Genomic DNA, 23,222 nt, shown 5'->3' with positions numbered 1-23,222 from the left:
GTACATTGCAGTTCTTTCTGTGCTCCATCCTGGTTGGAAGGTACAGTTCTACATGGTAATACCAGTCACAGTTCTACATGGTAATGAGTCTATTTTTTGGTCTGTTGAGATATTCTTCGATTCTTGTTCACGCTTTGGGAAGGACCTACACTTCGCTATGCGGGGTTCTTTCTCACAGCGTAGTTCTGTCTTTTATAATGGTGTTTTGCACCATCCGCCTTATTAATTTTGCAGATTTTTTATCCTTTCCCATACTTTCACAGTTTTTGTTGGTGGCTCCGCGTTGTGCCGCGGAAAAGTTTCACCGAAGAAAGCTGTCAGCGCGCCAGGAGGGACTTATATGACCTCGCTGACGTCACGTACGTGGACAACGTCAGGGCGGGGTCGTGTGGTGCCGTCCCCCGACGTGCAGAGGTGCTGCTGCAAATAAGTTTCCAGATCCAGTCTGACGCCTGGGGATATTCTAAGTTAAGGAATCTGCGGCTAGACAACGTCTCTACCAGATACATCATTACCGAAGGTAAGTAACTCGTACAATGTTTCTATCATCGTGGAGTCCTTACAACCAATGGTTTTCCCCCAGATCTTTCTTGCCTTTGTTACTAGGTTTATTGAACATTATAGAAAAGGCATTCTTAACACCTGCCTTGGTAAAATATCCTACAACAAGCTTATCTGGTCCAATCCCAAACCTGATTCTGTCATTGTGCCTCTGTCCACAAAAAACAGTCTTCAGCTCCAAAAACTTCAGTACTATCTGAGAAGAATAAAGAGGTGTGGGAAGGGTGCCTCTGCCTTTCAGACAGCAAGTGCAATTGAGTGTTAGGCGTATACGGCCAAGAAATCTATGAGAGTCTTCAAAGGTCTTCTAAAGACTTGTCTCAAGACCAAAGTCATTCATGAAGGACTGCGTTTGTATTTTCAGATTATCAGTGCTGCAATTTCACAGAACTTGTGGCATCCCATAACTGTTTGAAAGTAGCCATCCAACTAAAAATATTCAATTTACAGTTTACAGGCTCTACTCTCATAGGTCAACAAACCAAAGAAGTGATGCAAAGAATGAAAAACAAGGATAAGGCTCATTGAGCGGTTGGCTTGGAAGAGCTGCATAAATTCCGAAGATTGCAATTTAGATAGAGAGATCGCAGGTATTGCTCTTGTCAAAGGATTAAATCCCCTCATTGGCTTTACAAACAGCAGTGGTAACACCCGCTTGGCCAAAGACACCTGTGCTGTCGAAGACAAGGGTCAGAATCAACCCTCCAGCTCATCCGCCAGCAAACAAAGTCTTCTTCCCCCTCCTTCCTCCTCTCCATAGGTGGGCTCCATAGCAGAAGCTTTACAAGAGTGGAAAAAAATAACTGACAGCAGATGGGTATTTGCTATCTTGGATGAGTATTAGCTATTGTAAGAATGGTTCCTCCGTTTGTTTCAGAGCACCTCCACCACCTATCCCACAAAAGCTGCCTTCGAATTTCTATCTAACTGAACATCATAATGATACAATATCATGGATACACAAATAATAGTGATAGAACCACTTCCCAAATGAGGAAAGGCATTTATTTGAGGTATTTCCTGGGCTAGAAAAAGGCCAGAAGAAGGAATTCAGACCAAATGATGCAGTCGACAGTGGAGTTAGATGGGGTGGCCTAGATAGGCGATAGAAGGGATAGGGGTCATGTACCCTAGTTCAAAAGCTAGATGTGGCATATGAGGATCTGACTTGTACTAATATATTGTGTGGTGCGCCTGTGCACACAGATAATAAAGCTTCAAGTCTGGGGCTTCAAAGCCTTCTCTTTCAAATAGTTGAGTAAGTAATTCCCATTTTGATTGCCCGGCCAGGCTATGCAAATTAATTTTGTTTTTAGCATTACAAAGTGACACCCCGGTGTGTAAGAAATATTGAGAAACCGATATAAAAATGTCAGGATGATCATTTTCATTAGAGGAATCTGTCCTGATGGGAGCAAAGGAAGAGAGATCCAGCAGGTAATACTTTCCGTAACACTGGCCAAAACCTTGCCATAGTTTGCGCCCATAAGTTTGTCTTTATCGCTAGACATCATGATGCTCAGGTACAGCAGAGAAGTGTCACCATCTTAGCGGGAAGTCTGTCTGAAACCTCTAGGTTGTCGCAGTCAGAGGAAAAATATTGAATTTCTCCCAGTTAATTTGAAATCCCAACATTCCTCCAAAGCATACAAATGCACACAAGACTGTATTCAAACTGTCTCAAGGGTCACGGAAGTATAGTGTGATGTTGTCTGCATATAGTGATACCGAAATAGATCACGAGGGGCATCTAAGTGCATATTGGCAATGGTGTTTTCGGAGCCTAGCAGCCAGAGGCTCCACCGCCAAGGCAAATAGCAGGGGCAACAGTGGGCACCCCTGTCGCGTGCCCCTAGTAATAAAGAATGGCGCTGAACAGAAACCATTGACCTGTACCTGAGCGGTGGATTGGGAGTACAGCAATGCTACCCACATCAGGAAACTGGTGGGAAGCCCATACAGTAAAGCACAACCATTAGGTAGTCCCATTCCAACGAATCAAAAGCCTTTGTGGCATCGGGGAAGACCACAACCGCCAACAGCTTTGAGTCGATATCCTGTAGTTTTGCGAACAGGGTGCGCAGGCTATGTGAGGTAGATTGCCCCAGGATGAAACCCAACTAATCCAGTCGAACCAAGAAAGGCATTAAGAGATCAAGGCGATTCGCCAGTTCGATGGCCAATATTTTTACATCGCAGTTAATGAGCGAGAGAGGCCTGTAGGAATCACATGTATCAGCAGCTTTGTCATGTTTTAGCAGGGCAGTTATCATTGCTTGTCTCATAGATGGATCTTGCTTTGCTTCACAATAAACCGCTTTAAGCATCGGAGTAAGAATTCAAATATAGGTTTTCAGGCAGTCCATCCGGACCTGCGGCTCTGCCTGCCTGCAGTTGTATAATAGATGTTCGTATCTCCTCCTCCTCTATCTCAGCAGCAAGAATCTCTCTCTCTGTGTTACTTAGCCATCCCAATGCAACATCTTCAAGATATTTGTTCACCTCCCCCCCTGCATCGTAGTCGACATATATAGGAACCTATAGAATGGGGAAAACACTCGTAATATGTCCGTAGTAGAGCATACTGTGTTTGGAAACCAGGGTTTATGTGCCGTGGTTGATAATGCATGGCCAGGGCGCTCTCCCTCTCCATATGATCTCACCTGAGCATATTTGCCTTGATATAGGCATTCTCTCTCTGTGGCTTCCTGGACCTCTGATTGGGCTTCCTTGATCTTCCTGGAAACCGCAGTCTCTCCTGAGGTATGCAACTGGAGTTCTAGCTTCTTGATGTTTTTGTCTCTATTTTTAAGTACGCTTCTTAGGGAACGCAGTATCCCACTACTTTTTGCCAGGCATTGCACCCTGACCGTAACCTTAAACACTTCCCAGATAGTGTTAAACTTAGGAACAGTATCCCTATTCCTATAAAAAAAAGTCTCAGATCTCTTGTCCCAGTCCCTCTTGAAAGGGAGTATCTGACAGTAACAGCAGAGAGAGGCGCCACAGTGAGTGTGGTGTACAAGTATTTGGTTGACACAATTCCAGCAGGTCTGGGTAGTGATCGGTGTAAGTGCTTGCTTAATGTGTGTCCCTGCGCACCCATGTTCCCAGCTTCCCAACCATAGGAAAGTAGAATCTGCTTTCATGGTTACCCCCACTTTTTTCCTGGTGTCAGTATGTTTTGACTGTAGTCTGCTGGAATCCTGCTAATCAGGACCCCAGCAACTGTGCCCTAGCCCCTAAATTGACTCTGGTAAATACTTTGTCACCTCCACAATTGGCTACTGGTGTACCCTTATAAGTCCCTAGTTTATGTTACTGAGGTACCAAGGCCAAAGGTACACCAAGGGACTCCCAGGGGCTGCAGCATGTCTTGTACCACCCATTGGTGTCCACTTAAACTCAGACTACAGGCCTGCCATTACAGCCTGTGTGAGATGATGATTGCACCCCTCACAACAGAAGTTTCCTTAAATTGGAGGCCACTGCACTTAAAACCTATAAGTCACCCCCCCTATGTTAGGCCCTTCAGTCCTGAGGGCAGGGTGCTTGGTTACAAGTGTGAGGGTGCCCCTGGATGAGCAGGATAACCCTACAAACCACGGAGTCTATTTTCCAGGCTTTGTAAGTGCGTTCAGCCATTTTAAGATATATAGTGGACATCAGTTGGTTTCCATACATTCGTATCTGCCCACGTCGAAAAAGCAGTGAGACTGATCTGGACACCGGGGATCGTGGCAGTACGCGAGTTTTACTAGCCTGTTTTGGGCTGGTGAAGACGTGGACCTTACACTTGTAGTTGATGTGGATTCAAGCAAGGTAGAGCATTGCGTATTGGGTTCCAGCTTCTGTTTTATGGGCATATATTTCCTTTGCGCCTCTTGAACTGCCATTGTGAAGTCCGGATAGATAGATATGGAGTTACTTCAAATTGGAGCAGCCTCTTCTCCTTAGCCAATCTTAAGGCAGTGTCTCTGTCACAATAGCTTAGTAGTCGAATGATTAGCGGCCGAGAGGCGGTCCCCAGCAGGGAGCGAGCTATTAGCCCTCTCCACAATAAATACCAGAGAGGAGTCCGATCCAAAGAGCGTGGTGAGCAATCTTTCCACAAGTTCCTCCATCCGGCAAGTATTAGTGGAGAAGTGTGGCTCAATGGTTAGAGCGGCAGACCCTGAAGCACAGTTCTGGCCCGGGACCAGAGTTCAATCCCCCGCCTCGGCGGGTATTGGATTCAATTCCATCGGACCTGATAATTCTCGCCTCGGTGCCTATTCTAATCATGGGTCCCACGCTGCAACTCTGGGCAATAGCTTGCTTAATCTCCACAACGGCCCCCACAGCGCTAAGGATGCCTGGCTCTCACCTTGGGGTGCCCAGGAGTAGACATCTCACAGGAAATACCAGGAGGGGTTCCACTGCGGTATGAGTACAAGCGCCGGGATGCCTCAGAGTAGCTGTTCGCTATACAAATACTTCACATTTACATTTAGTCGACTCAGGGACCCCTGGTATGCGCAGGTTATTTCTTTGTGGCCTTGCTTCCAAGTCCTCATTTTTTTCCAGCAATTATTTTGAGGATTTCTTTCCATATGTAATAATTGTTCCCGCCTCTGAGAGACCGTATCTTCTATCGTGGAAATTCTCTGCTCTGCTTCAACAAGGCAGCCATCATGTTTTTCCAGTTTTTGCGTGATGGACTCAATTCTGGAGCACATATTATCGATTTTTGATTCAATTGAGGTAAGGCTTTGTTGCATAGCAATCAGGAGGGATTTCATGTTTACAGAATCAGCTGGCTCAGCCATTGAGGGGTCGTCTGTATTGCCACCTGGGGTGAGAGTAGATTTGCGAAAGTCAAATGGTAGTCTGGTTTGCTTTGTATCAGTCTTTCCTATGGTGGCTCCTGAGTCAAGTATCAACGTGCCGAAGCGATCTTAATTATGTAGTTGGTCACTTTAACATCACCAGTGTGTAGATAGGCAGTGGTATAATTCTGTGGTAACTCAGCCCCACCCAAACTCCACTAGGTCGTCGGTGAGGCATGTGCAGTCCTATCCAGTCCAGCGTGTCCTGGGCTCCCCACTGTCCATTTGGCTGAGATATTCAGCCCGGCAACAAGTGCAAGGGTCCCAGCGCTAGTAATGCACCGCCAACTACCTCCACTTTACATGGGCCCAGTGTATACTCAGTTTGAGGATTACAATATGTTTGTGCTCATTTTCTTTTTCCTCATAAAAGTTGCACAGTTATGTCTCTCAGGCAGCAGTCCGCTTATTTTATTAAATAGGGGACTGAATGATGGAAGAAGTGTCCCGATCATTTGTGCTTGAGGTCATATTAGCGTCATCTATGGTGCCTCGCGCCCATCCGTTTCCCAGTTGCAAGCTGGGTCCGCAGGTCATCTTCTTCCAGGAGTGAGGAACATAGCTGACGAGACGTTTCCCCACTTGCCACTATCACACGCGAGGGCAGAGGTGCCTCCTGCGCTTGCTCCATCAAGGCCCTCATTGTCCTGCTGGCAATCCTCCCGCCCCGCAGGCCACTTCCTACCTCGCCATTGGGCAGGTTGTATTCCACTTCCAGCAGCCGCAGAGTGGATCAGGTAGGAGGCTGCAGCTAGGAGCTGTCAGCCCTGCTCCCCAGTCTCAGAGTCTCTGGAGCGCCGGGCGCCTGACAGGGCGCATGCAGCACAGCAATTTTCGGGGTGAGCCTCACAACTTGTGCCCTGCTGCTCTGAATACTCGATGTCTCAGCAAACAATCAAACAAAGCAGGCCCAGCATCCCAGGCCGATGCCGCTGAATTGATGATTCAGCACTTCTCGGCTCGCAAAAGACATCAATCCATTTGCAGCATATTCTAGGCTTTTTTTTGTTTCGGATTTTGGCGGGTATGCCATCATTTGGAGCAGGATGATGATAGATGTATGCCCTGGACTGCAGAAGCCTCACACCGGTGCAGCCATTTTGCTCGCCGGCTCTCTAGCGCCCCCTGAAGCACAATCTTTAACACTCATACAAGACAAAACAATTTAAATAAGCATTTCATAACAAATCCAACACATTTACACAGAAAATCAGGTTAACCAGGAAAAGGAATCATTGGCCTGCTCCTTTTAAGAATAAAATAGCATAATTGGGTATATTTATCTGGAGGGTGCAGAGGGCATTTGAAGGCAAGGAAGCAGAAAGAGACCCCAGAAATGCTTACTAACCCTAGAGAAAGGCTTGTAAATTAAGTCTGATTAACTGCTCTTTAAACAGTCGGGCAGCCTAGCCAGTCCCAGCAAGAGAGAGCCATCTTAGAAAACTGCAACACAATGCAGGAAACTTTAACCCCAAAATCCTTTATATATGCCAACATTTGTTAAGGCTTTTTGCCTGCCCACCTATGTTTTGGTTCTTGTAATCAACTGAGCTTGCCATTCTGTCTAACCTTATTTTCATCCTTCATTCTCATGTGGGATGTTAAGTGCTGTACAGCAGGACTTTATTGTGCTCTTAGAGTTTTGGGTGAGCTTCGTACGAATATCAAAATATTAGTTTGGTAACGTTCCATAACAATGGTAGAGCTTTGACACCATAAGAGCTTAATTCACTCATCACATTTAACCTGCTAGCACTGTGCAGATTAGTGATACTGCATCAATAATTATATTCTTAATTATGGTTTAACTGCAACAATCTGAGATAGTTAATGTAAGCCTAGCTCATGATTGCGAGCAATACTGGCAAAGAGTAGGTAATTCCTTCTTAATGTTTGATAACCTAAAGAATTATTACTGTACCCTAACATGTTCTCACAAATAAGATGAGAGAGTGTGCCAGTAAGATATTGTACTATCTAATTTTCCGGTGGAGGTGATGGGGCAACATTAGCATTGTTTCTGTTGACAGTGAAGATGGCAGAGGGTTGGGCTACAATTTACATGCAGAATTTAAATATGCAACTTTCATTAGACCTACGGATGTTCTCATTATACCATCTTTAAACCTACTTAAAAAATTGCTGTGACTGACAATACTTTTAATTGAGTAGGTAGCCCTTAAAGCAACAGTATCTTAAAAGCCAACTTACATGTTCACACGATTAAGATGAGAGAGTGTGCCAGTAAGAAATTGTACTATCTAATTTTCTGGTGGAGGTGATGGGGCAAAATTAGCTTTGCTTCTGTTGACAGTGAAGATGGCAGAGGGTTGGGCTACAATTTACATGCAGAATTTTAATATGCAAGTTTCATAAGAACTTCAGATGTTCTCATTATACCATCTTTAAACCTACTTAAAAAATTGCTGTGATTGCTGTGACTGACAATACTTTTAATTGAGTAGATAGCACTTAAAGCAACAGTATCTTAAAAGCCAACTTACATTGATGATTAATTTTATGAACTTTCCAACAACATAACACTAGTCAATATCCTTGTTCAGTGCATAAGCTAGTAGGGAATACGTCACTCTTCTGTTATGAGATCTGGCGAATGCACACATTTTACAATCAACAGGAGCTGATGCTAAAGTAATACAGATCATACAGAAGCGAAATGTTTCATACAGGAAAAAGAAACCCACTGTATCTGAAATAACAAGCCAAAAGCGTCCAATGGACTTCTATAGTGTATTCAGCATAACCGCTTCAGAGGCTTACAGCCCAAAAAATTAAATTGAAAATACTTATGAGAACACATCTGGCAAATTGTTAACTGGAAACTGGGTAGCATCTTCCCTGATATCTAAACGAGCAGAAGTGGAAAAGCGAGCCTAGCAACCTTTATTTAATCTTCTATATGGTTTACATACACCTTAGATGGGTTTTAATCATTCTCTTGACAGCAAAGGGAGATATGAGAGACTGTTATTAGCTGGGGGCTCAAACACTGAAAATTGGTTAAGCAAAAACTTCTGGAGGACAAGGCCCTCCACACCTACTGATATGTATGTATGTATAACACATTTATAGAGCGCCTGGTTACACCACAACGGTGTGTCCCCGCGCTATGACACAGGAGAAAGATATCTGTAATTAAAGTGTTATTCATTGACTGGGCATCACCGTAGCAATCTATCTTTACACAGTGCATAAAGGCCTCACCCATTCCATCCTCAGGAACGGTAGCTCACTCTTTATAAATCATTAGAAAGGGTCTGTACGTGAACCAAAATATTACTAGATACTGGCACTGCTAGACTGTTCTTCAAAGCGTTTACTAAAGCATTTTGAAACTTGAGTGTTTTCTAATAATTTAGTACCTCTCAAACAAATATGTTTCCCTGCATCTTTCACGATAACAAAAAATTGTTGATCCTTGCATATGTTCTTGATTAAATATTTCAACTTAAAACTTCAGTTATTTTATAGTACATCTATAGATCTGACTTGCGCGTTTGACAAAGTCGACTGAAATATCCTCTTGAAGAAATTACAGGCGGTGAACATTCCTGAAGGCCACCTGCATCTCATAGTTGAATTTCACTTAGTCACTTTGGTGCAAATTGGATTGGACAGTAGAATGACCTATTTTAGAAGTGTGAAGGCATACAATAACCTGAAAATAAATGGTGTTTTTGACCCATTACTGTTATCCTATTATTTAGTCAATCTGCTAGATCAACAAAACTCTGATTGTTCCTTCTCTAATATTTTGGGAGGCAAAGAATTTACTTTTCTGATGTCTGATCATGTCTGATAATCTTGTAAATCAGCATACAAAGAAAATTGAATAGCTTTGATAAATGTATGAAACCTGTACAGATTATCAATAATGTTACCAAAAGTCCAGTTATGGTGTTCTCCAATAAAAAAAGGTTTACTAAACAGCCATGATCATCTGAAAATAATCCACTAGAGACTGTCTTTATTTTGTTATGTGGACATACAATTTAGTTTGTCTTTAATTTAGACCACACACAAAGAACAATTAATTGTGTAATCAGTGGCCATGAAGAAGGGGCTATCCAGTGTCTGTATATGCATGTGACATCAAAGAATAGACGTCATCGACATTGTCTTTTCTATCATGGACATTCCCCTGCTTGCGTTACATGTGCTAGACAATCAAAATGCTGAACGTGCATGATTTATATGGCGCACTTCTGATGGATACATCTGCCTGTGGATTCCTCACCTTTTGAATTACCCCTGCGCCAGCATTCCAAGGAAACTTTTTTTCTAGCTCTCCCACGTGGACGAGGACGTCACAATGGCACAGCTCTGCTCGCAACTCCGTATGACGTCAGCGAGCCACAAGTAGACCTCATCGGCATGCTGATGTCAATTCCCCTTTTTCCATGTCATCGACGCCTAACAGTTTTCTGGGACTCTCCATTTTCTTCAACAGTTTCTTTATCTGCTGTTTCCTTTAGTGTAGTAGTGCCATGGCGACATTGAAGAAGACATGTTTCATGCCCTGCAGAGAGTGTGGGGGTCATTAGTCTATCACTGACCCCCATGAAGACTGTTTGTGGTGTCTTTCTTTGGACCACAAAGTCGGAGGCTGCTCTAGTTGTCGGAAGATGAATCCGAAGGCTTTGAAGGAGCGTGAGGCTAAGCTTTTTATGGCGAAGGTAAGAAAGGAGAAGAGGGGATGAAAGAGGTCAAAATCGAAGTCGTCGACTTTGGATATTTCGAAGTCTAGGAAACATAAGAAGAAGAGAAGGCACGGTTCCTGACGTCGTTCATCGAAGGATAGAGCTTTGAGGTCTCCGGCTTTGGGACGTCGTGCTAAAGACTTCATCTCGCCGTCGCATTCTCCTTCTCTTCAAGTGACTCTGGCTCACCCTCTTACGCCGAGGGGTTCTCCGGCGCAGTCACCGACGCCAAGGGGTTCTCCGACGCCGAGAGATTATCAGGATCCTAGGGGGTCTTCTCCAGTGCCTGAGTCGTCACCTGTTTTGAGTCCAACGGCCCGATGCCTACTCGGCCTCGAATGGATTTAGACTCGGCTCCTTATCCACCCTTTCCTGGACCTGGGTCGGATCCTTTGCATTTACTTAATGCGATGTATTGCATGTTTGCCAGAACAGCTTACCCTACCGGTGCCCCGTCGGGCCCTGTGGGTCCGCTTGCATTCAGTTTGGGCGTTCCTCAGCAATATACCCAGGCACCCTTCTTGCCCTTTATGCCGATGGCGCCGTCTTGGCAGTTTCCGGCTCCAAGGTTCTCTACGCCGTTTTCTCAGTCTATAGTGCCATCAGGTGGACCTTCTCCCTCTCTGCTTCGTTCGGTGTCGATGCCTTCATCTGAGGCTCTTCCGTTGGCGCCGGTGTCTCCAACGCCGCGCTTGGCGACGCCTACGCAGGTCCCGAAGTTGTGGTCAAGAAGAGCGGCCCAAAGGCTGTTGGAAGAGGAAGAATTTCAGCGGGAGGAAGCTGAGGAAGGCGAAATTGATGAGACTGTTGACGAGTTTGAAGGCCTTCAGGAGGCGAGTGGTCTAGACACTTCCCCAGAGTGGGAACTTTGATCACCAAAGGCCTCTCCTATTCATGATGTGGCACCTTATCATTCTTTGATTAGTAAGGCTGCTGAACTTTTAGACCTTCAATTGCCCACTGCTGAGTTCAGGCCAAATATTCTTACGGAAGTTCTCATTCCCCATCTTCTGTGATTGAGCCTCTTTTGCCTTTTAATGAGTCTTTGACTGAGCCAATTCTGAGGTGTGGCGGAAGCCCCTTTTTGTTTCTGCAGTTTCAAGGCCTGTGGCAAGGAGGTACTGGTGATCCTGCTTTTCTTTCTGCTCATCCTTCTCCGGAAAGTTTAGTAGTGTAGGGTTCCTGTTCTAAGCAGTCGACAGGATCTTTTCCTCAGGCTCCTGCAGACAGAGACTCTAAAAAATTGGAGCAGACTGGCAAGAAAGTCTTCTCTTCCTCCAGTATGGCATTGAAATCCACCAATGCCACATGCTTGTTGGGGAGGTATATTCACACCTTAATGGATTCAGCCAAGCAGTTGGCTCCCAAGTTACCGGATGGTGATTGTGGCTCCTTTTTAGAAGTGCTGGCGGATACACAGGCTGCAGCTCGTCAAGTAATCCAATCTGGTCTGGATACTGCTGATTCGGTAGCCAGGGTGATGGGTTCCTCTATTGCCAATAGGAGGCATGCCTGGCTCAGGTCTAAAAGATTTTAGCCAGATGTGAAAGCTACTCTCCTCGATCTTCCGTTAAATGGGTCCAAGCTTTTTAGAGAAAAGGCTGATTCTGCGCTGCAGAGGTTTAAAGACAGTAGAGCCACTGCAAAATCATTGGGTCTCAGTCTCAAACCAGGGGTTTTGGATATAAGAGATACCGTGGTTTTGGTAAGGCGGCTTTATTTCGTGGCCGGCAGCAGCCTCCACAGCAGCAGAATCCTCTGTACGGAGCTTACAGAGGAAAGGGCGGAGGTCGTCTGCGAGGAAAGCAGCTCTAGATCCCCCATCTTGGAGCATGCTGGTCCTGTAGGGGGTCGGATGTCCCATTTTCTTCAAGATTGGAAATCTATCATTTCAGACGTTTGGGTTTTGAATCTTGTGGAAAATAGGTACGCCCTTCCCTTCCTGGAGTTTCCTCCTCCGTACCCTCCTGGCCAGGGCTGGTGTTCAGAGGACCATTTGTTGCTTCTGCAGCAGGAGGTACTTGCCTTATTGCAGAAAGGTGCGATAGAATTGGTTCCAGAGCAGGAAAGAGGTCAGGGATACTACTCCAGGTATTTCCTGATTCACAAGAAGGATGGCAGATTAAGACCTATCCTGGACCTCAAGGTCTTGAATTATCACCTCAAACAAGAGAAATTCAAGATGTTGACCCTAGCTCAGGTACTTCAGGCGCTGCAATAAGAGGACTGAATGGTGTCGATCAACTTGCAGGATGCATATTTTCACATCCCCATCCTGAAGTCGCACAGGACGGATCTCCGTTTTACGTTGCGGTCTCAGCACTACCAGTTTGTAGTCCTTCCGTTCCGTTTTACTTTCACGCCTCAAATCTTCACAAAGGTGATGGCGGTGGTGGCAACTCATCTCAGGAAGTCGGGGATTCCTGCTTTCCCCTATCTGGACGACTTGTTGCTCAAAGCAAAGTCGCCAGAGATGGTGCTTCATCATCTGCACGTGACAGCACGGCTGTTGTTCAACGTGGGCTTTTCGATAAATGTGTCCAAATCTCACCTGGTGCCCTCACAGCGCAACCTGTTCATAGGGGCAGTACTGGACACAGTTTGGTGTCGAGCTTTCCCTCCTCCGCAAAGGATTCTCGCCATTCAAGAGATGATTCCTTTGTTTCACGATGGAGCAGTTGTTCCAGTCCTGAAGGTCCTACGCCTGCTCGGTCAGTTCGCTTCCTGCATTCTGTTGGTCAACCATGCATGCTGGCACATGAGGGCTCTCCAGTGGTGCCTTCGCAGGCAGTGGTATCAGCAGAATGGAGATCTCGGGGAGAAGGTCAGAATCTACAGAGACATTGCAGCGGAGCTGTCTTGGTGGAGTGTGCAGGGCAACCTGTCTCAAGGAAAGCCCTTTCAACCTTCACCACCAGTGGCCACAGTGATCACGGATGCCTCCACTCTAGGGTGGGGTGCTCATCTGGGGGATCTGGAGATCAAATGCCTTTGGTCACTGGAGGAAATGTTGTTTCATATCAACCTTTTGAAATTGTGGCCTATACGTTTGGCTCTCAAGGCCTTTCTTCCCTCCTTTCGCGGTAAGTCAGTTCCGGGTCTGACGGACAACACTACCGCGATGTGGTATATAAACAAACAGGGAGGAGTAGGGTTGTATTGTCTCTGAAGAGAGGCTCTGCGACTCTGGTCCTGAACTCAGGCCCATCAGATTTTTGTTAAGGCAAATCATCTGGCAGGAGTGCTAAATGTGCGTGCGGACAGTCTCAGTCGGCGCTTCTCGTCCGATCATGAGTGGTGGCTTCATCTGGAGGTGGTCCATCACATCTTCAGGATGTGGGGATTTGCTCGGTTGGACCTCTTTGCCACTCACGAGAACGTGCACTGCCTGTTGTTCTGCAGTCTCCAGTTTCCAATGCAGGGAGCATTGGGGGATGCGTTTCAGTTGGAATGGGGTTCGCAGCTCCTTTACGCGTTTCCTCCCTTACCCTTGATTCCTCGGGTTCTGAGGAAGGTTCGCCAAGACCGGGCCCAAATTATTTTGATCACCCCAAATTGGCCAAGAAGGGCGTGGTACACAGATCTACTTCACCTCTCATCGCACTCTCTGCTTCGTCTCCCTCTCAGGGCAGATGTCCAGTCGCAGGGGCAGATTCTATACCCCCACCTCCAGAGCCTGGACCTTCATGCCTGGAGATTGAACAGGGCAACCTGAATTCTTTCTCTCTCCCTCCGGATGTGGTGGATGTTATTTTATCTTCTAGAAAACACTCCACCAAATCTATTTATTCCTCCAGGTGGTCCAAATTTGTGTAATGGTGTGGAGAGAGGTCCATTGATACTTTAAAGGCCCGTTTGTCTGATGTGTTGAGTTTTTCTCTTTCCTTGGCTCAGCAGGGTTGTGCTGTGGCCACAGTAAAGGGTTATTTGTCGGCCTTGTCAGCTTTCCTTTGTTTGCCAGACCAGCCGTCTTTATTTAAATCTCCAGTTGTTATGAGGTTCATTAAAGGCCTTACCAATAGGTTTCCTCCCATTCCCTTCATTATGCCTCAGTGGGATCTAAATCTTGTTCTCACTTTCTTGATGGGCTCTCCGTTTCAGCCTCTTCATAGTTGTCCGTTGAGGCTTCTTTCTTTCAAAACGGTCTTTCTGATCGCTATTACTTCGGCCAGGAGGGTAAGTGAGCTTCAGGCTCTTAGTTCCAAACCTCCATTTTTAACCATTGATGCAGAAAAGATGGTTCTCAGGACCAGGGCTGCTTTCCTGCCTTAGGTAGTCACTCCTTTCCATCTAGGCCAATCCATTATCTTACCTACCTTCTATCTCCCCCCTCCCAAGGAGGAGGAGAGACTTCTTCGCCTGGATCCTAAGAGGGCTATCAGTTTCTATCTGGACAGAAACCAGGATCTGAGCCTGAACGATCAGCTGTTCGTGGACTACGTTGGATGAATGAGAGGCTAGGCTGTTCACAAGCGATCACTCTCCAGGTGGATCATCTTGTCCATCAAGATCTGCTACGCCTTGGCCATTAAGGAACTGCCTGAAGGGATTAGAGCTCATTCCACCAGAGCTAAGTCATCTTATTCTGCTTTGGCTAGAGGTGTTCCTGTTGTTGACATTTGTAAGGCAGCAACAATTTGGCCTCCCTCCACTCCTTTGCGAAGCATTACTGCTTGGATTTGGAGGTTAGGAGGGATGGTCATTTTGCACGACTGTGCTGCAGGATTTATTGGTATGAGTAGGTGGACACCCTCCTCCGGGTGCGGGACTGCTTTGGGATGCAATTAAAAAGGTGAGGAATCCACAGGCAGATGTATCCATCAGAAGAACAAGTTGCTTACCTTCGGTAATGCTTCTTCGGGTTGATACAGTATCTGCCTGTGGATTCCTCACTGACCCACCAGCCTCCCCGTTGTCCACCTTCGTATGCCAAAGGAGTTATTGGTTATTTGACATGGTTGTTTCCCTATGTCTTCTGATTGCCTTGCTTTTCGTGTTTAGGAAATGCTTTGTTTTCTTTAGCTTTTCCTATTTTTCTTTATGCTGTGTGTATTCATGTATATATTTTATACTGTGTATTCTCCAATTATGTTGTCGGTCCACCCGTTCGCCTCGGAGGCATGGAAAAAATGGGTGGAACTGACGTCAGCACGCTGACAAGGTCTGCTTATGGCTCCGGTGATGTCATACGGAGTCGCAAGCGGAGCCGTGCCAATGTGACATCCTCGTCAACGTGGGAGAGCTAGAAAAAAAGTTTCCGTGAAATGATGGCGCAGGGGCAATTCAAAAGGTGAGGAATCCACAGGCAGATACTGTATCTACCAGAAAAAGCGTTACCGAAGGTAAGTAACTTGTTCGTTTGGTTGATATTATATTCTGCCGTATGATAAGCCTTCTGTTGTTTCCATTAAGAGTTCTCAACAACAGTGAGAATATGTTATTAAAGTCTTTCACAGAATGTGATCTGGGCAGTGGAGAGTTTGCATACCAGGCAACACTAGGAAAAGTTGTACATCCTATCTCTTGTTCCTATTGAAGGCTACGGAAACAGAAGGCATTTAGCCATCACTCGTTGTTGAGTCAGCGCAGCCAGCCTTGTGAGACAAGAATAACATGCCTCATTATTCCCTTTAACATAGAAAGTAATTGTTCCAACAGGTATGGGGCTTTGTGTACCATCTTTGAAGCTCACCGCAGGTTTTTTTTTTTTACTTCTTTGCTAGAATTCTAGAGTAAGACTAGCACTTGGAAGTAACAGAAAGAGGGTAGGGCTGCTATGTTTTAATGGCACAGTCACGTTGGAGTTGTATCTAATATTCATGCTTTTGCTCACTATTGCTGCTGCTATATTTATCCTCATTGTGGTTACAATTCATATCATGTGCACCAGAGTAGGTTTTTCGTTTTAAAATAAATACTTAAAATGTATCCCTTGTGTTCAAGTGTTTATTGATTATTGAGAGTGTTATTCCTTAATTAGGAAAGGTTTGGGGTTCTGCTGACTGTCCCTGTAACATCCTATGTGATTGATCGTTATCTAGAGCATAACTTATTTTCTGATTCCGGTCGGCACATTGACCGAGGGCCTGATTTAGAACGGGATATCCATCACAAACTTGATGGATATCCCGTTCGCCATATTGCAATTTTCATAGGATATAAGGGGATTTTAATGTGGCAGATGGGATGTCCCACACATCTGTGAAGGAGTAATCTTGTCCGCCAAACTCTAAATCAGACCCTTAGGGGGTGATTATGATGTCGGGCGGATCGCCACCGGCGGTGGCGATCCGCCCGCCATCGCAACCTTATTTACCCCCCACCATATTACAATGGTGGGGGGTATCCCGGCGGACGCAAAGTGCGTCCGCTACTTTTCCACCGGTCGGCAATCGTTCCGATTGCCGGCCGGGCGGACTTGGGCCTCAATATGGTAGTGGTGCCTAGCAGGCACCACCACCAATATTAGGATGCAGGGTTTCACAGGCCTTTCCATGGCACCTTTGCCGCCATGGAAGGGCTGGCGGGGAATTGCTTTGGGGCCCGTGGGGGAGGGGGATGCTGCACTTGGGGGGTACCCCCTTACTTTGCCATGCACAAGGTGGCAGGCACCGCGTGGGTGGTGGTCACATCCTAATTGGCGGTGCGGGACCGCCGCACACCTGTCGGGCGGTCTAAAGTCCACTCGCCATCCTAATAACCCCCATAGTCCCTAATGCCAAGCGGTCTAGAAAACCAACCTCTGTGTTTCTTGCATAATCTAGAAAATGTATCACATGTGTTGACGCAAACCTATGAACCAAAGGTTCCTGGTGTCCAGATGCAACTGATCACATCCTGAATGTCTTAGAAGGCTTTTTATGAAAACGATTGTTTTTTCTGCATTAGAGTCCACCCAGAGAATTATAGAGCTGGCAATTTTAGCGATTTCTTTCAAAGTATATGCTTGCGTCATTAGATTTTGGTTTAACTTACAACATTTTCCAATCTAATACTCTGTGAAATAACGGTGAGCTGGTTCACGTTATAGACTCTAAACTTCTGAAACAAAAGACAACCTGTCGTAAACTATTGAGTCTGAAAAGACATAAAAGATTTTCAAGGCTAGAAAACAAAATGCGCTCTATGACAACTAAAGAGCATCGCCAATGAAAAAGTTATGATGGGCTGTCTTGCTATAAAATTCCTTAGATGACGGAAAAGGCCTGAGAGGAGTTTTTGAAAAAAGCGTGTCAACACCCTTACTCCCTGATCAAGAAGAGGAATTTGAAAAATTATACCTATATGCCTGGAGATTATTTTAAGTTGTCCACCTGAATGCACTGAAGGCTCTTTGCCATAGTTGAAGATAAACTTAATATGTGGCCGAATTTAGACACTGACTTTTCACAACAGAAAGTCAAGACTTATTCTTCTAGAGACTGTCTTTCTAATGATATTGCTGTGAACCATGTCTTGTTTAAGAGTGTAGCAGACATACAGAAGGGATCATTTCCCTTCCTCTGAACCGTGAGTTCTCTACAAAGAAATAGTCAGTGTTTGCTACAGTTGATTTGCTGCAACAAAATAAATACATCTTCATAAAACCAGCAACAGTGCAGACAGTCACAGGTAGGAGCTAAAAGAAATATAAGCCTTTGCCCCAAGACCCAGTATTCAGTGGAGGCCATGTCAGCACACATTCATTAATAATAGCGATTGTTAAAAAGAAGTCATTTAATCTTTCAACACTGTGTTAACGTTCAGTAACGATTGCCTGGATGACCCTTAACACTTACAAAAAGCCTGAACCTCAAAAATATTTCAATCAGGGCTACCTAAAACACTAAAAATGAAATTCTTTAGGCATTGACTGGGCCTCCTCCCATGTGCTCAGAACCTCCCTCCCTGGCAAGGGCGCCGACCCAAACTGCTTGAAGGTTGTGTGACACGCGTACAGGAGACATTCTGCACTTAATCTGTACCTGCAAGGAGCTACTGTAAGGAAGGAAACTGCTGTTAAAGGCGCCCTTCAAACCGAGAGGAATTTGCTTTAGGAGGCAAGCGGTGCTGGAATGCTTTGATCTGGGGGACACACAATTTAAATGCCGAGTGATAAAATATCTCATGCTGGCCGAACAAAAAATGCCACAAGCTCACGACTACAGAGACAGTCAGGCAATCAGTTGAAGACGCACCTGGAAGCTCACCATGTAGTGTGCATAGGAAAAGAACTCGGCATTAGGCCCTCTTGCCAAGACCCTTAATTTTAAACGAAAACGTTGTTTGCAACTGTATCAAAGCAAGAACCGGATTCCAGTAAATTTTCAAAGGAAAATCGCCACACATATAACATCACTAAAAAACATCTTAATCTGCTCCAAAACCCACACGTGGTGTTTCGAGGAAGAATCTAAACACCGGAAGCCTGATTGACTCCATAGTACATCGTGTCAGGGATGCAAACCTGGGAGACCTTCTATCTTTCTCCCTCCCCCTTGCTCTTCTCTCTCTGCTTCCATTCTCTTATTTTCTTGAACTATGAGCATCTGGCAAATGACCTGGCATCAGGCTGAATGGACTGATCTCGGTTTTCAGATGAAAATGTTGCTCCTTTTAAAACCATTTCGCTGCAACAACAAAATGTGCCATAATGAGCTATGTCCTGGCTGCCCCATGCCTGCCAGGTTTTATTTCCAAACATGGATTTGTTGCACTGCACTTTACTGCGGGAATCAAGCTGACCACGAAGAAACTTTCTCATAATCTGACAATGCTGCTACTTCTTCTTTTACACCACAGCGATAACAAAAGAACGTTTTAAGATGCACCAATCTTTACTCACCCAACACCTGTCAAATGTTTTTACCAGACATGTATGTGCGGCACTGCACTTTACGGTGTGTATTAATGGTTTTAACAATGTGTACCAATGGTTTTATCAATTGTTTTAATGCATTGCAATGGTTTTTAGTAACTATGCAAAATAAACTGAAATAGTAACGATTGCTAGCTATTGAGGGCTGTGGACAGGCAAATGGAGGCAACAGTAGCCATTTAACAATGCTATAGTAATTCTAATTCTCTTCAAAAAGAAATGGACTTCACATATGGAAAGAAACGGTGGACTTAATACAGCATTTACCTGAACAGCAAAAGAGCAAAATGTATTCTGGAAGAAGGCAAAACTATTTCAAGCACATTCTTAAAATCCTCACTAGATCGTGTAGAAACAACAAGTAGGCATATGTTAACATAATATTACTTCATAGGTATACATAAACGTGTATTGGAGATAAGAGGTTGATGCAGATATTATCAGCATGCCGTTTAAAGGATAACATCTATCTGGGCCAGATTTTGAATTTCTTGAATGCATTTCAAAGATTAGCATACTGCCATGGCAGTGGGTGCATCAAAGGCAAGAAGGGGTTTTAGAAGAGACACTTCTAACAATTGAAGAGGCCAAGGACATCTGTTTTTCCAGAATTCGCAATATTACTGTGAGCTACAAATGACCTCTTATCAAGGCTCAATTCATTGACACCAATAGAGGCATCCATGGCATTTGTTTATCTAGAGAAAGAGGCAAATGACAGAGCCCATGAACCTCTCAAGTGCGTTCTCCTGATATAAGGCACAACCACTTAGTAACAGTAGACCTACAAGAATAATTTTTCAGCTTCATGATACATCCAGCCCATAAGCAATACCCAGTGCTTGTAATGGGGAACTCATTTTCAATTGAAGGTGTTCATATTTGCAATAAAATCAGGCCCAAGAGGCTTTACAAAGTGTTTTGTGGTAGTGGCAGTGCACTCGAGCCTTCAAACCATTCGTGTTTACCCATACCTAGGTGACTGGCTGATAAAGGAGGAATTCTTAGTGGGAATTATTCCCTTAGTTGCAGAGAGCACTTTCTTATTTGACTGCTTGATATGGTATGGTCATAAAGTCCCTTATTTGGAATCAAAGAAGGTCTCTCTTGAAGTATGTATTTTTTGGGGGTGGTACACATATCTGTGCAGTGTCATAGATTGAGAACTTCCCTAGTTAGGCATATATTGCTTATCATAACTCTGCCCCACAACTCATAATTGAGTTTAGTTGGTAGGAGGAAATCAGCTGTAGCTCCAGCTATATAAAGATATGTTTTGTTGTGTTTATCCTGCAAAGCCTCCCATGTGTTTTTGCAGTTTAAATGGTATAGTTTGTGTCCAAACCCCTGTTTTGTAGCCTGTCTCTTACTAATTGCTGGATGGTTATTCTGAACAAAACAATTCTTTCTATACATTGGTTGATGGGCACAACGTTTGTGTACATGTTGGATGATAATGTAGTGCCAAAGCCTCTCCACATATGCCTTAATTACACTTATTTTTTTATCCCTTAGGAAAAGCACTGCCAGCAGAAGTACAACGTTTCCTGTATTATGATCCTCCCTCAATATCAGCGCAAGGGCTATGGAAGGTTTCTCATAGACTTTAGTAAGTATACACCCTCTACACCTCAGTCACAAATCCTTTTCTGTTATATCAGTGGACTTTTCTATGAACGTATCCTCTATATACTGAATTATTCCACCCACATGAAACTTACTTAAAAAGGAATGGAAAAACTCCCGAAATAAAAGCAAAAAAGAATGCCTTTAGCTTTTTTTTTTTTTACCTTTTAATACTATGTGTAAAAGAACTACCAAAAATAATTTGACTATCAATTATGGGTTTAAGACATTTAGCTAGGCTAAGTCACACAAGTGAGGTTAAGGTTTTATCTGGAGAAGTCTGGGAATAGTGAATGGTAGAAATATTGTGGTTCAGTGCAGATTTTGTGAGTTGCCATCGCAGAAATGCGAGGAAAATGCATGATTCGTATTTGCAGGGCATTGTAAGTAAGCAAAAAACCTTATGTGATCCACATGGCGCTCACCGCCTGGACTTGCCTGGGTGTCTAATTTTCAAAAATGTCTGGGTTTAATAAGATTCCCTGTTTACCAACCGACTCTAAGCCCAAACAGTGCATCTATTTAGCTTTCAAGTGGAAGGAAACTGGTAATTAACCCAGCTTTGCCCGTCTGTGTCAAAACTACATCCAAAACATTCCAAATTTCTCCTCATTTGCCGTGGGGATGGTGTAGGCCCAGGCAGGCAGAAAAGAGAGTTGGGGCTTTAGGAGTGGAGAATAGGCCCTATGCCAGGGTGGACTGTACCGTACCCAAGCGTTCTTTCCTTAAAAAGAAGAAATCTACATCCCGGTGTACAGTGGGCCTTGTGCTCCCTGAATGCAGATTCATGGTAAGTCCTACAATCCGATTCCTTGGTACTGATCAAAAGTAAAAGCACACCAAACCATTGGCACAACCTTCTTTCGCTTCTCTTTTGCTGTGTCGTTGGCACACTATGCACTGTGGCCTTAGAAGAAAACACCCAAAAAACTCTCAACCAGAGTGAAGCTGTTCCCTTGCCTTGTGACTTCTCATTTTGAAAACACAAGCATTTTCTTTTTCACTATTGAGGGCAACCTGTAAATATCTTCCACAGTACAGAGGTTTTGTGGATGACACCAATGGGTTATTCCCAACACCAAGGAAGTTATGGCAGCCCTCAAACCCCCACAATGCCAGTATACAGCAGTGATGGTTATCCCCTTGTTTCTTTTTGATGGTTATGAATTGGATCCCTGAAAGAAGTGTGGTGCTGATTTCAGAGAAATTATCCATGTACATAATTTGTTGTTTCTGCACACATTTTTAACTACTTTATATTGGTTTTATTTAGTGCAGGGATTACAATTTTTGAAAATTGCAGTATGTATAGTATATGTAATTGAGATGGTGCATTTCCAAGCTTAAATCTGTCTGTGTCAGGACTGTAACCTTAATTTTCAAGAATTAGACAAAATTGAAAAGCATTCTAATCAGCTAGGCTTCACATGAAAATATGCAATCAACGTCCGAGGAAGAACAACATTAACGACCTCTACACAATTTTTGCAACATTCTGATATATAATCCAGTCCTCTGTGTTGATGGCAGGACAATCTAAGTTGATAAGGGTGTCCGTGTTTTCTCCAACTTATTAATTCTACCCTATATGATTGCCTTGCATTTTTCCACTGCATACTTTGACCGCAGCTAAATCCACCACATTGCCCTCAGTAGAGTGAGTAGTCAACAGCATCCAGGTTTACAGGTATTAAGTTTGCTGCCAGTAGTATATGCATCAAAACTACCAGTCAGTGAGGTCGGTGAATAATAGCTGTGTTGCCCTGTTTCTCCCAACAGCCACAGCAAAAGATCAAGTCTCAATTCTATCCCTGTTACGTTTTTCATGTTCAATAAAATGTCATTCCATTATGTCTACATAATGGATGACGACAATCAACCCCCGGATGACCACAAACCTCTCCGTATTCTTCTGATAACCCAAACATACCTATAAACCCACTAGCACCTCACAAGGATGTTATATACATTTTCCTTCTACTGGGAGAATATTGAAGAAATGGATGACATCTTCCAGATGTTTGTCTAGGACTCCAGATATGTCTAATGTTAGTTATTTCTCCCACCTGGCCATATAGCTGTGTTTAGGGTTGACACATTTGCTTCTCAAAAGCCTATAGAAATTTTGATTGGTGTCACCTTAGTAGGTCCAGGTCCCCTCCATAAGTAAGACCTCAAGCCCTGCTGTTCCCCACCTCCTTCCCAGTCTCCCAACTTAGCAGTTGTGCAGTGCAATAATTTTCTGCCCTAGTTAAGTTCCAAGTTTCTTTGGAAGAATTGGGCGTTCTCTCAGAGTAAGTAACCTCTTATCCATCCAGTCATAGTTGGAAACCATTAGCTCCATTTCTTGGGAGAAATCGTGTTGTGTAATATTATGAATGAATACGTAGTCACTCCACCCTTTCGCACAACTGCTGTCCTGTGACTTTGACTTATGGCAAAAGTCCCCTTTAAAGAAAGCCCTCACCTGCTTAGAAGCCGGAGCCCAAGTAAAATATATAATGGTGTCTTCTGAAAATTCCCGTTCGACCCATCAGTTTCTTTTTACCATACATAGATGAGTAGAATCCATGGAACTCATCACAAAGA

The 23,222-nt window shown here is 44.3% G+C and overlaps 1 protein-coding gene across 1 annotated transcript in view; it reads left to right on the top strand.

Moving 5' to 3' along the window:
• The window catches only part of KAT6A (lysine acetyltransferase 6A), a 1,365,605-nt gene that overhangs the window by 1,049,010 nt on the left and 293,373 nt on the right, over positions 1–23,222 (top strand). The window contains exon 12 of the mRNA XM_085634070.1: positions 20,523–20,616. Within this exon, the coding sequence (XP_085490196.1) occupies positions 20,523–20,616 (94 nt within the window). The remainder of the gene's footprint in view (positions 1–20,522; positions 20,617–23,222) is intronic.

The sequence above is a fragment of the Triturus cristatus genome, chromosome 11 (genome assembly GCF_964204655.1).
Source record: "Triturus cristatus chromosome 11, aTriCri1.1, whole genome shotgun sequence".
NCBI classification, from domain to species: domain Eukaryota; kingdom Metazoa; phylum Chordata; class Amphibia; order Caudata; family Salamandridae; genus Triturus; species Triturus cristatus.
This window is presented reverse-complemented; position numbering and strand designations above follow the sequence as displayed.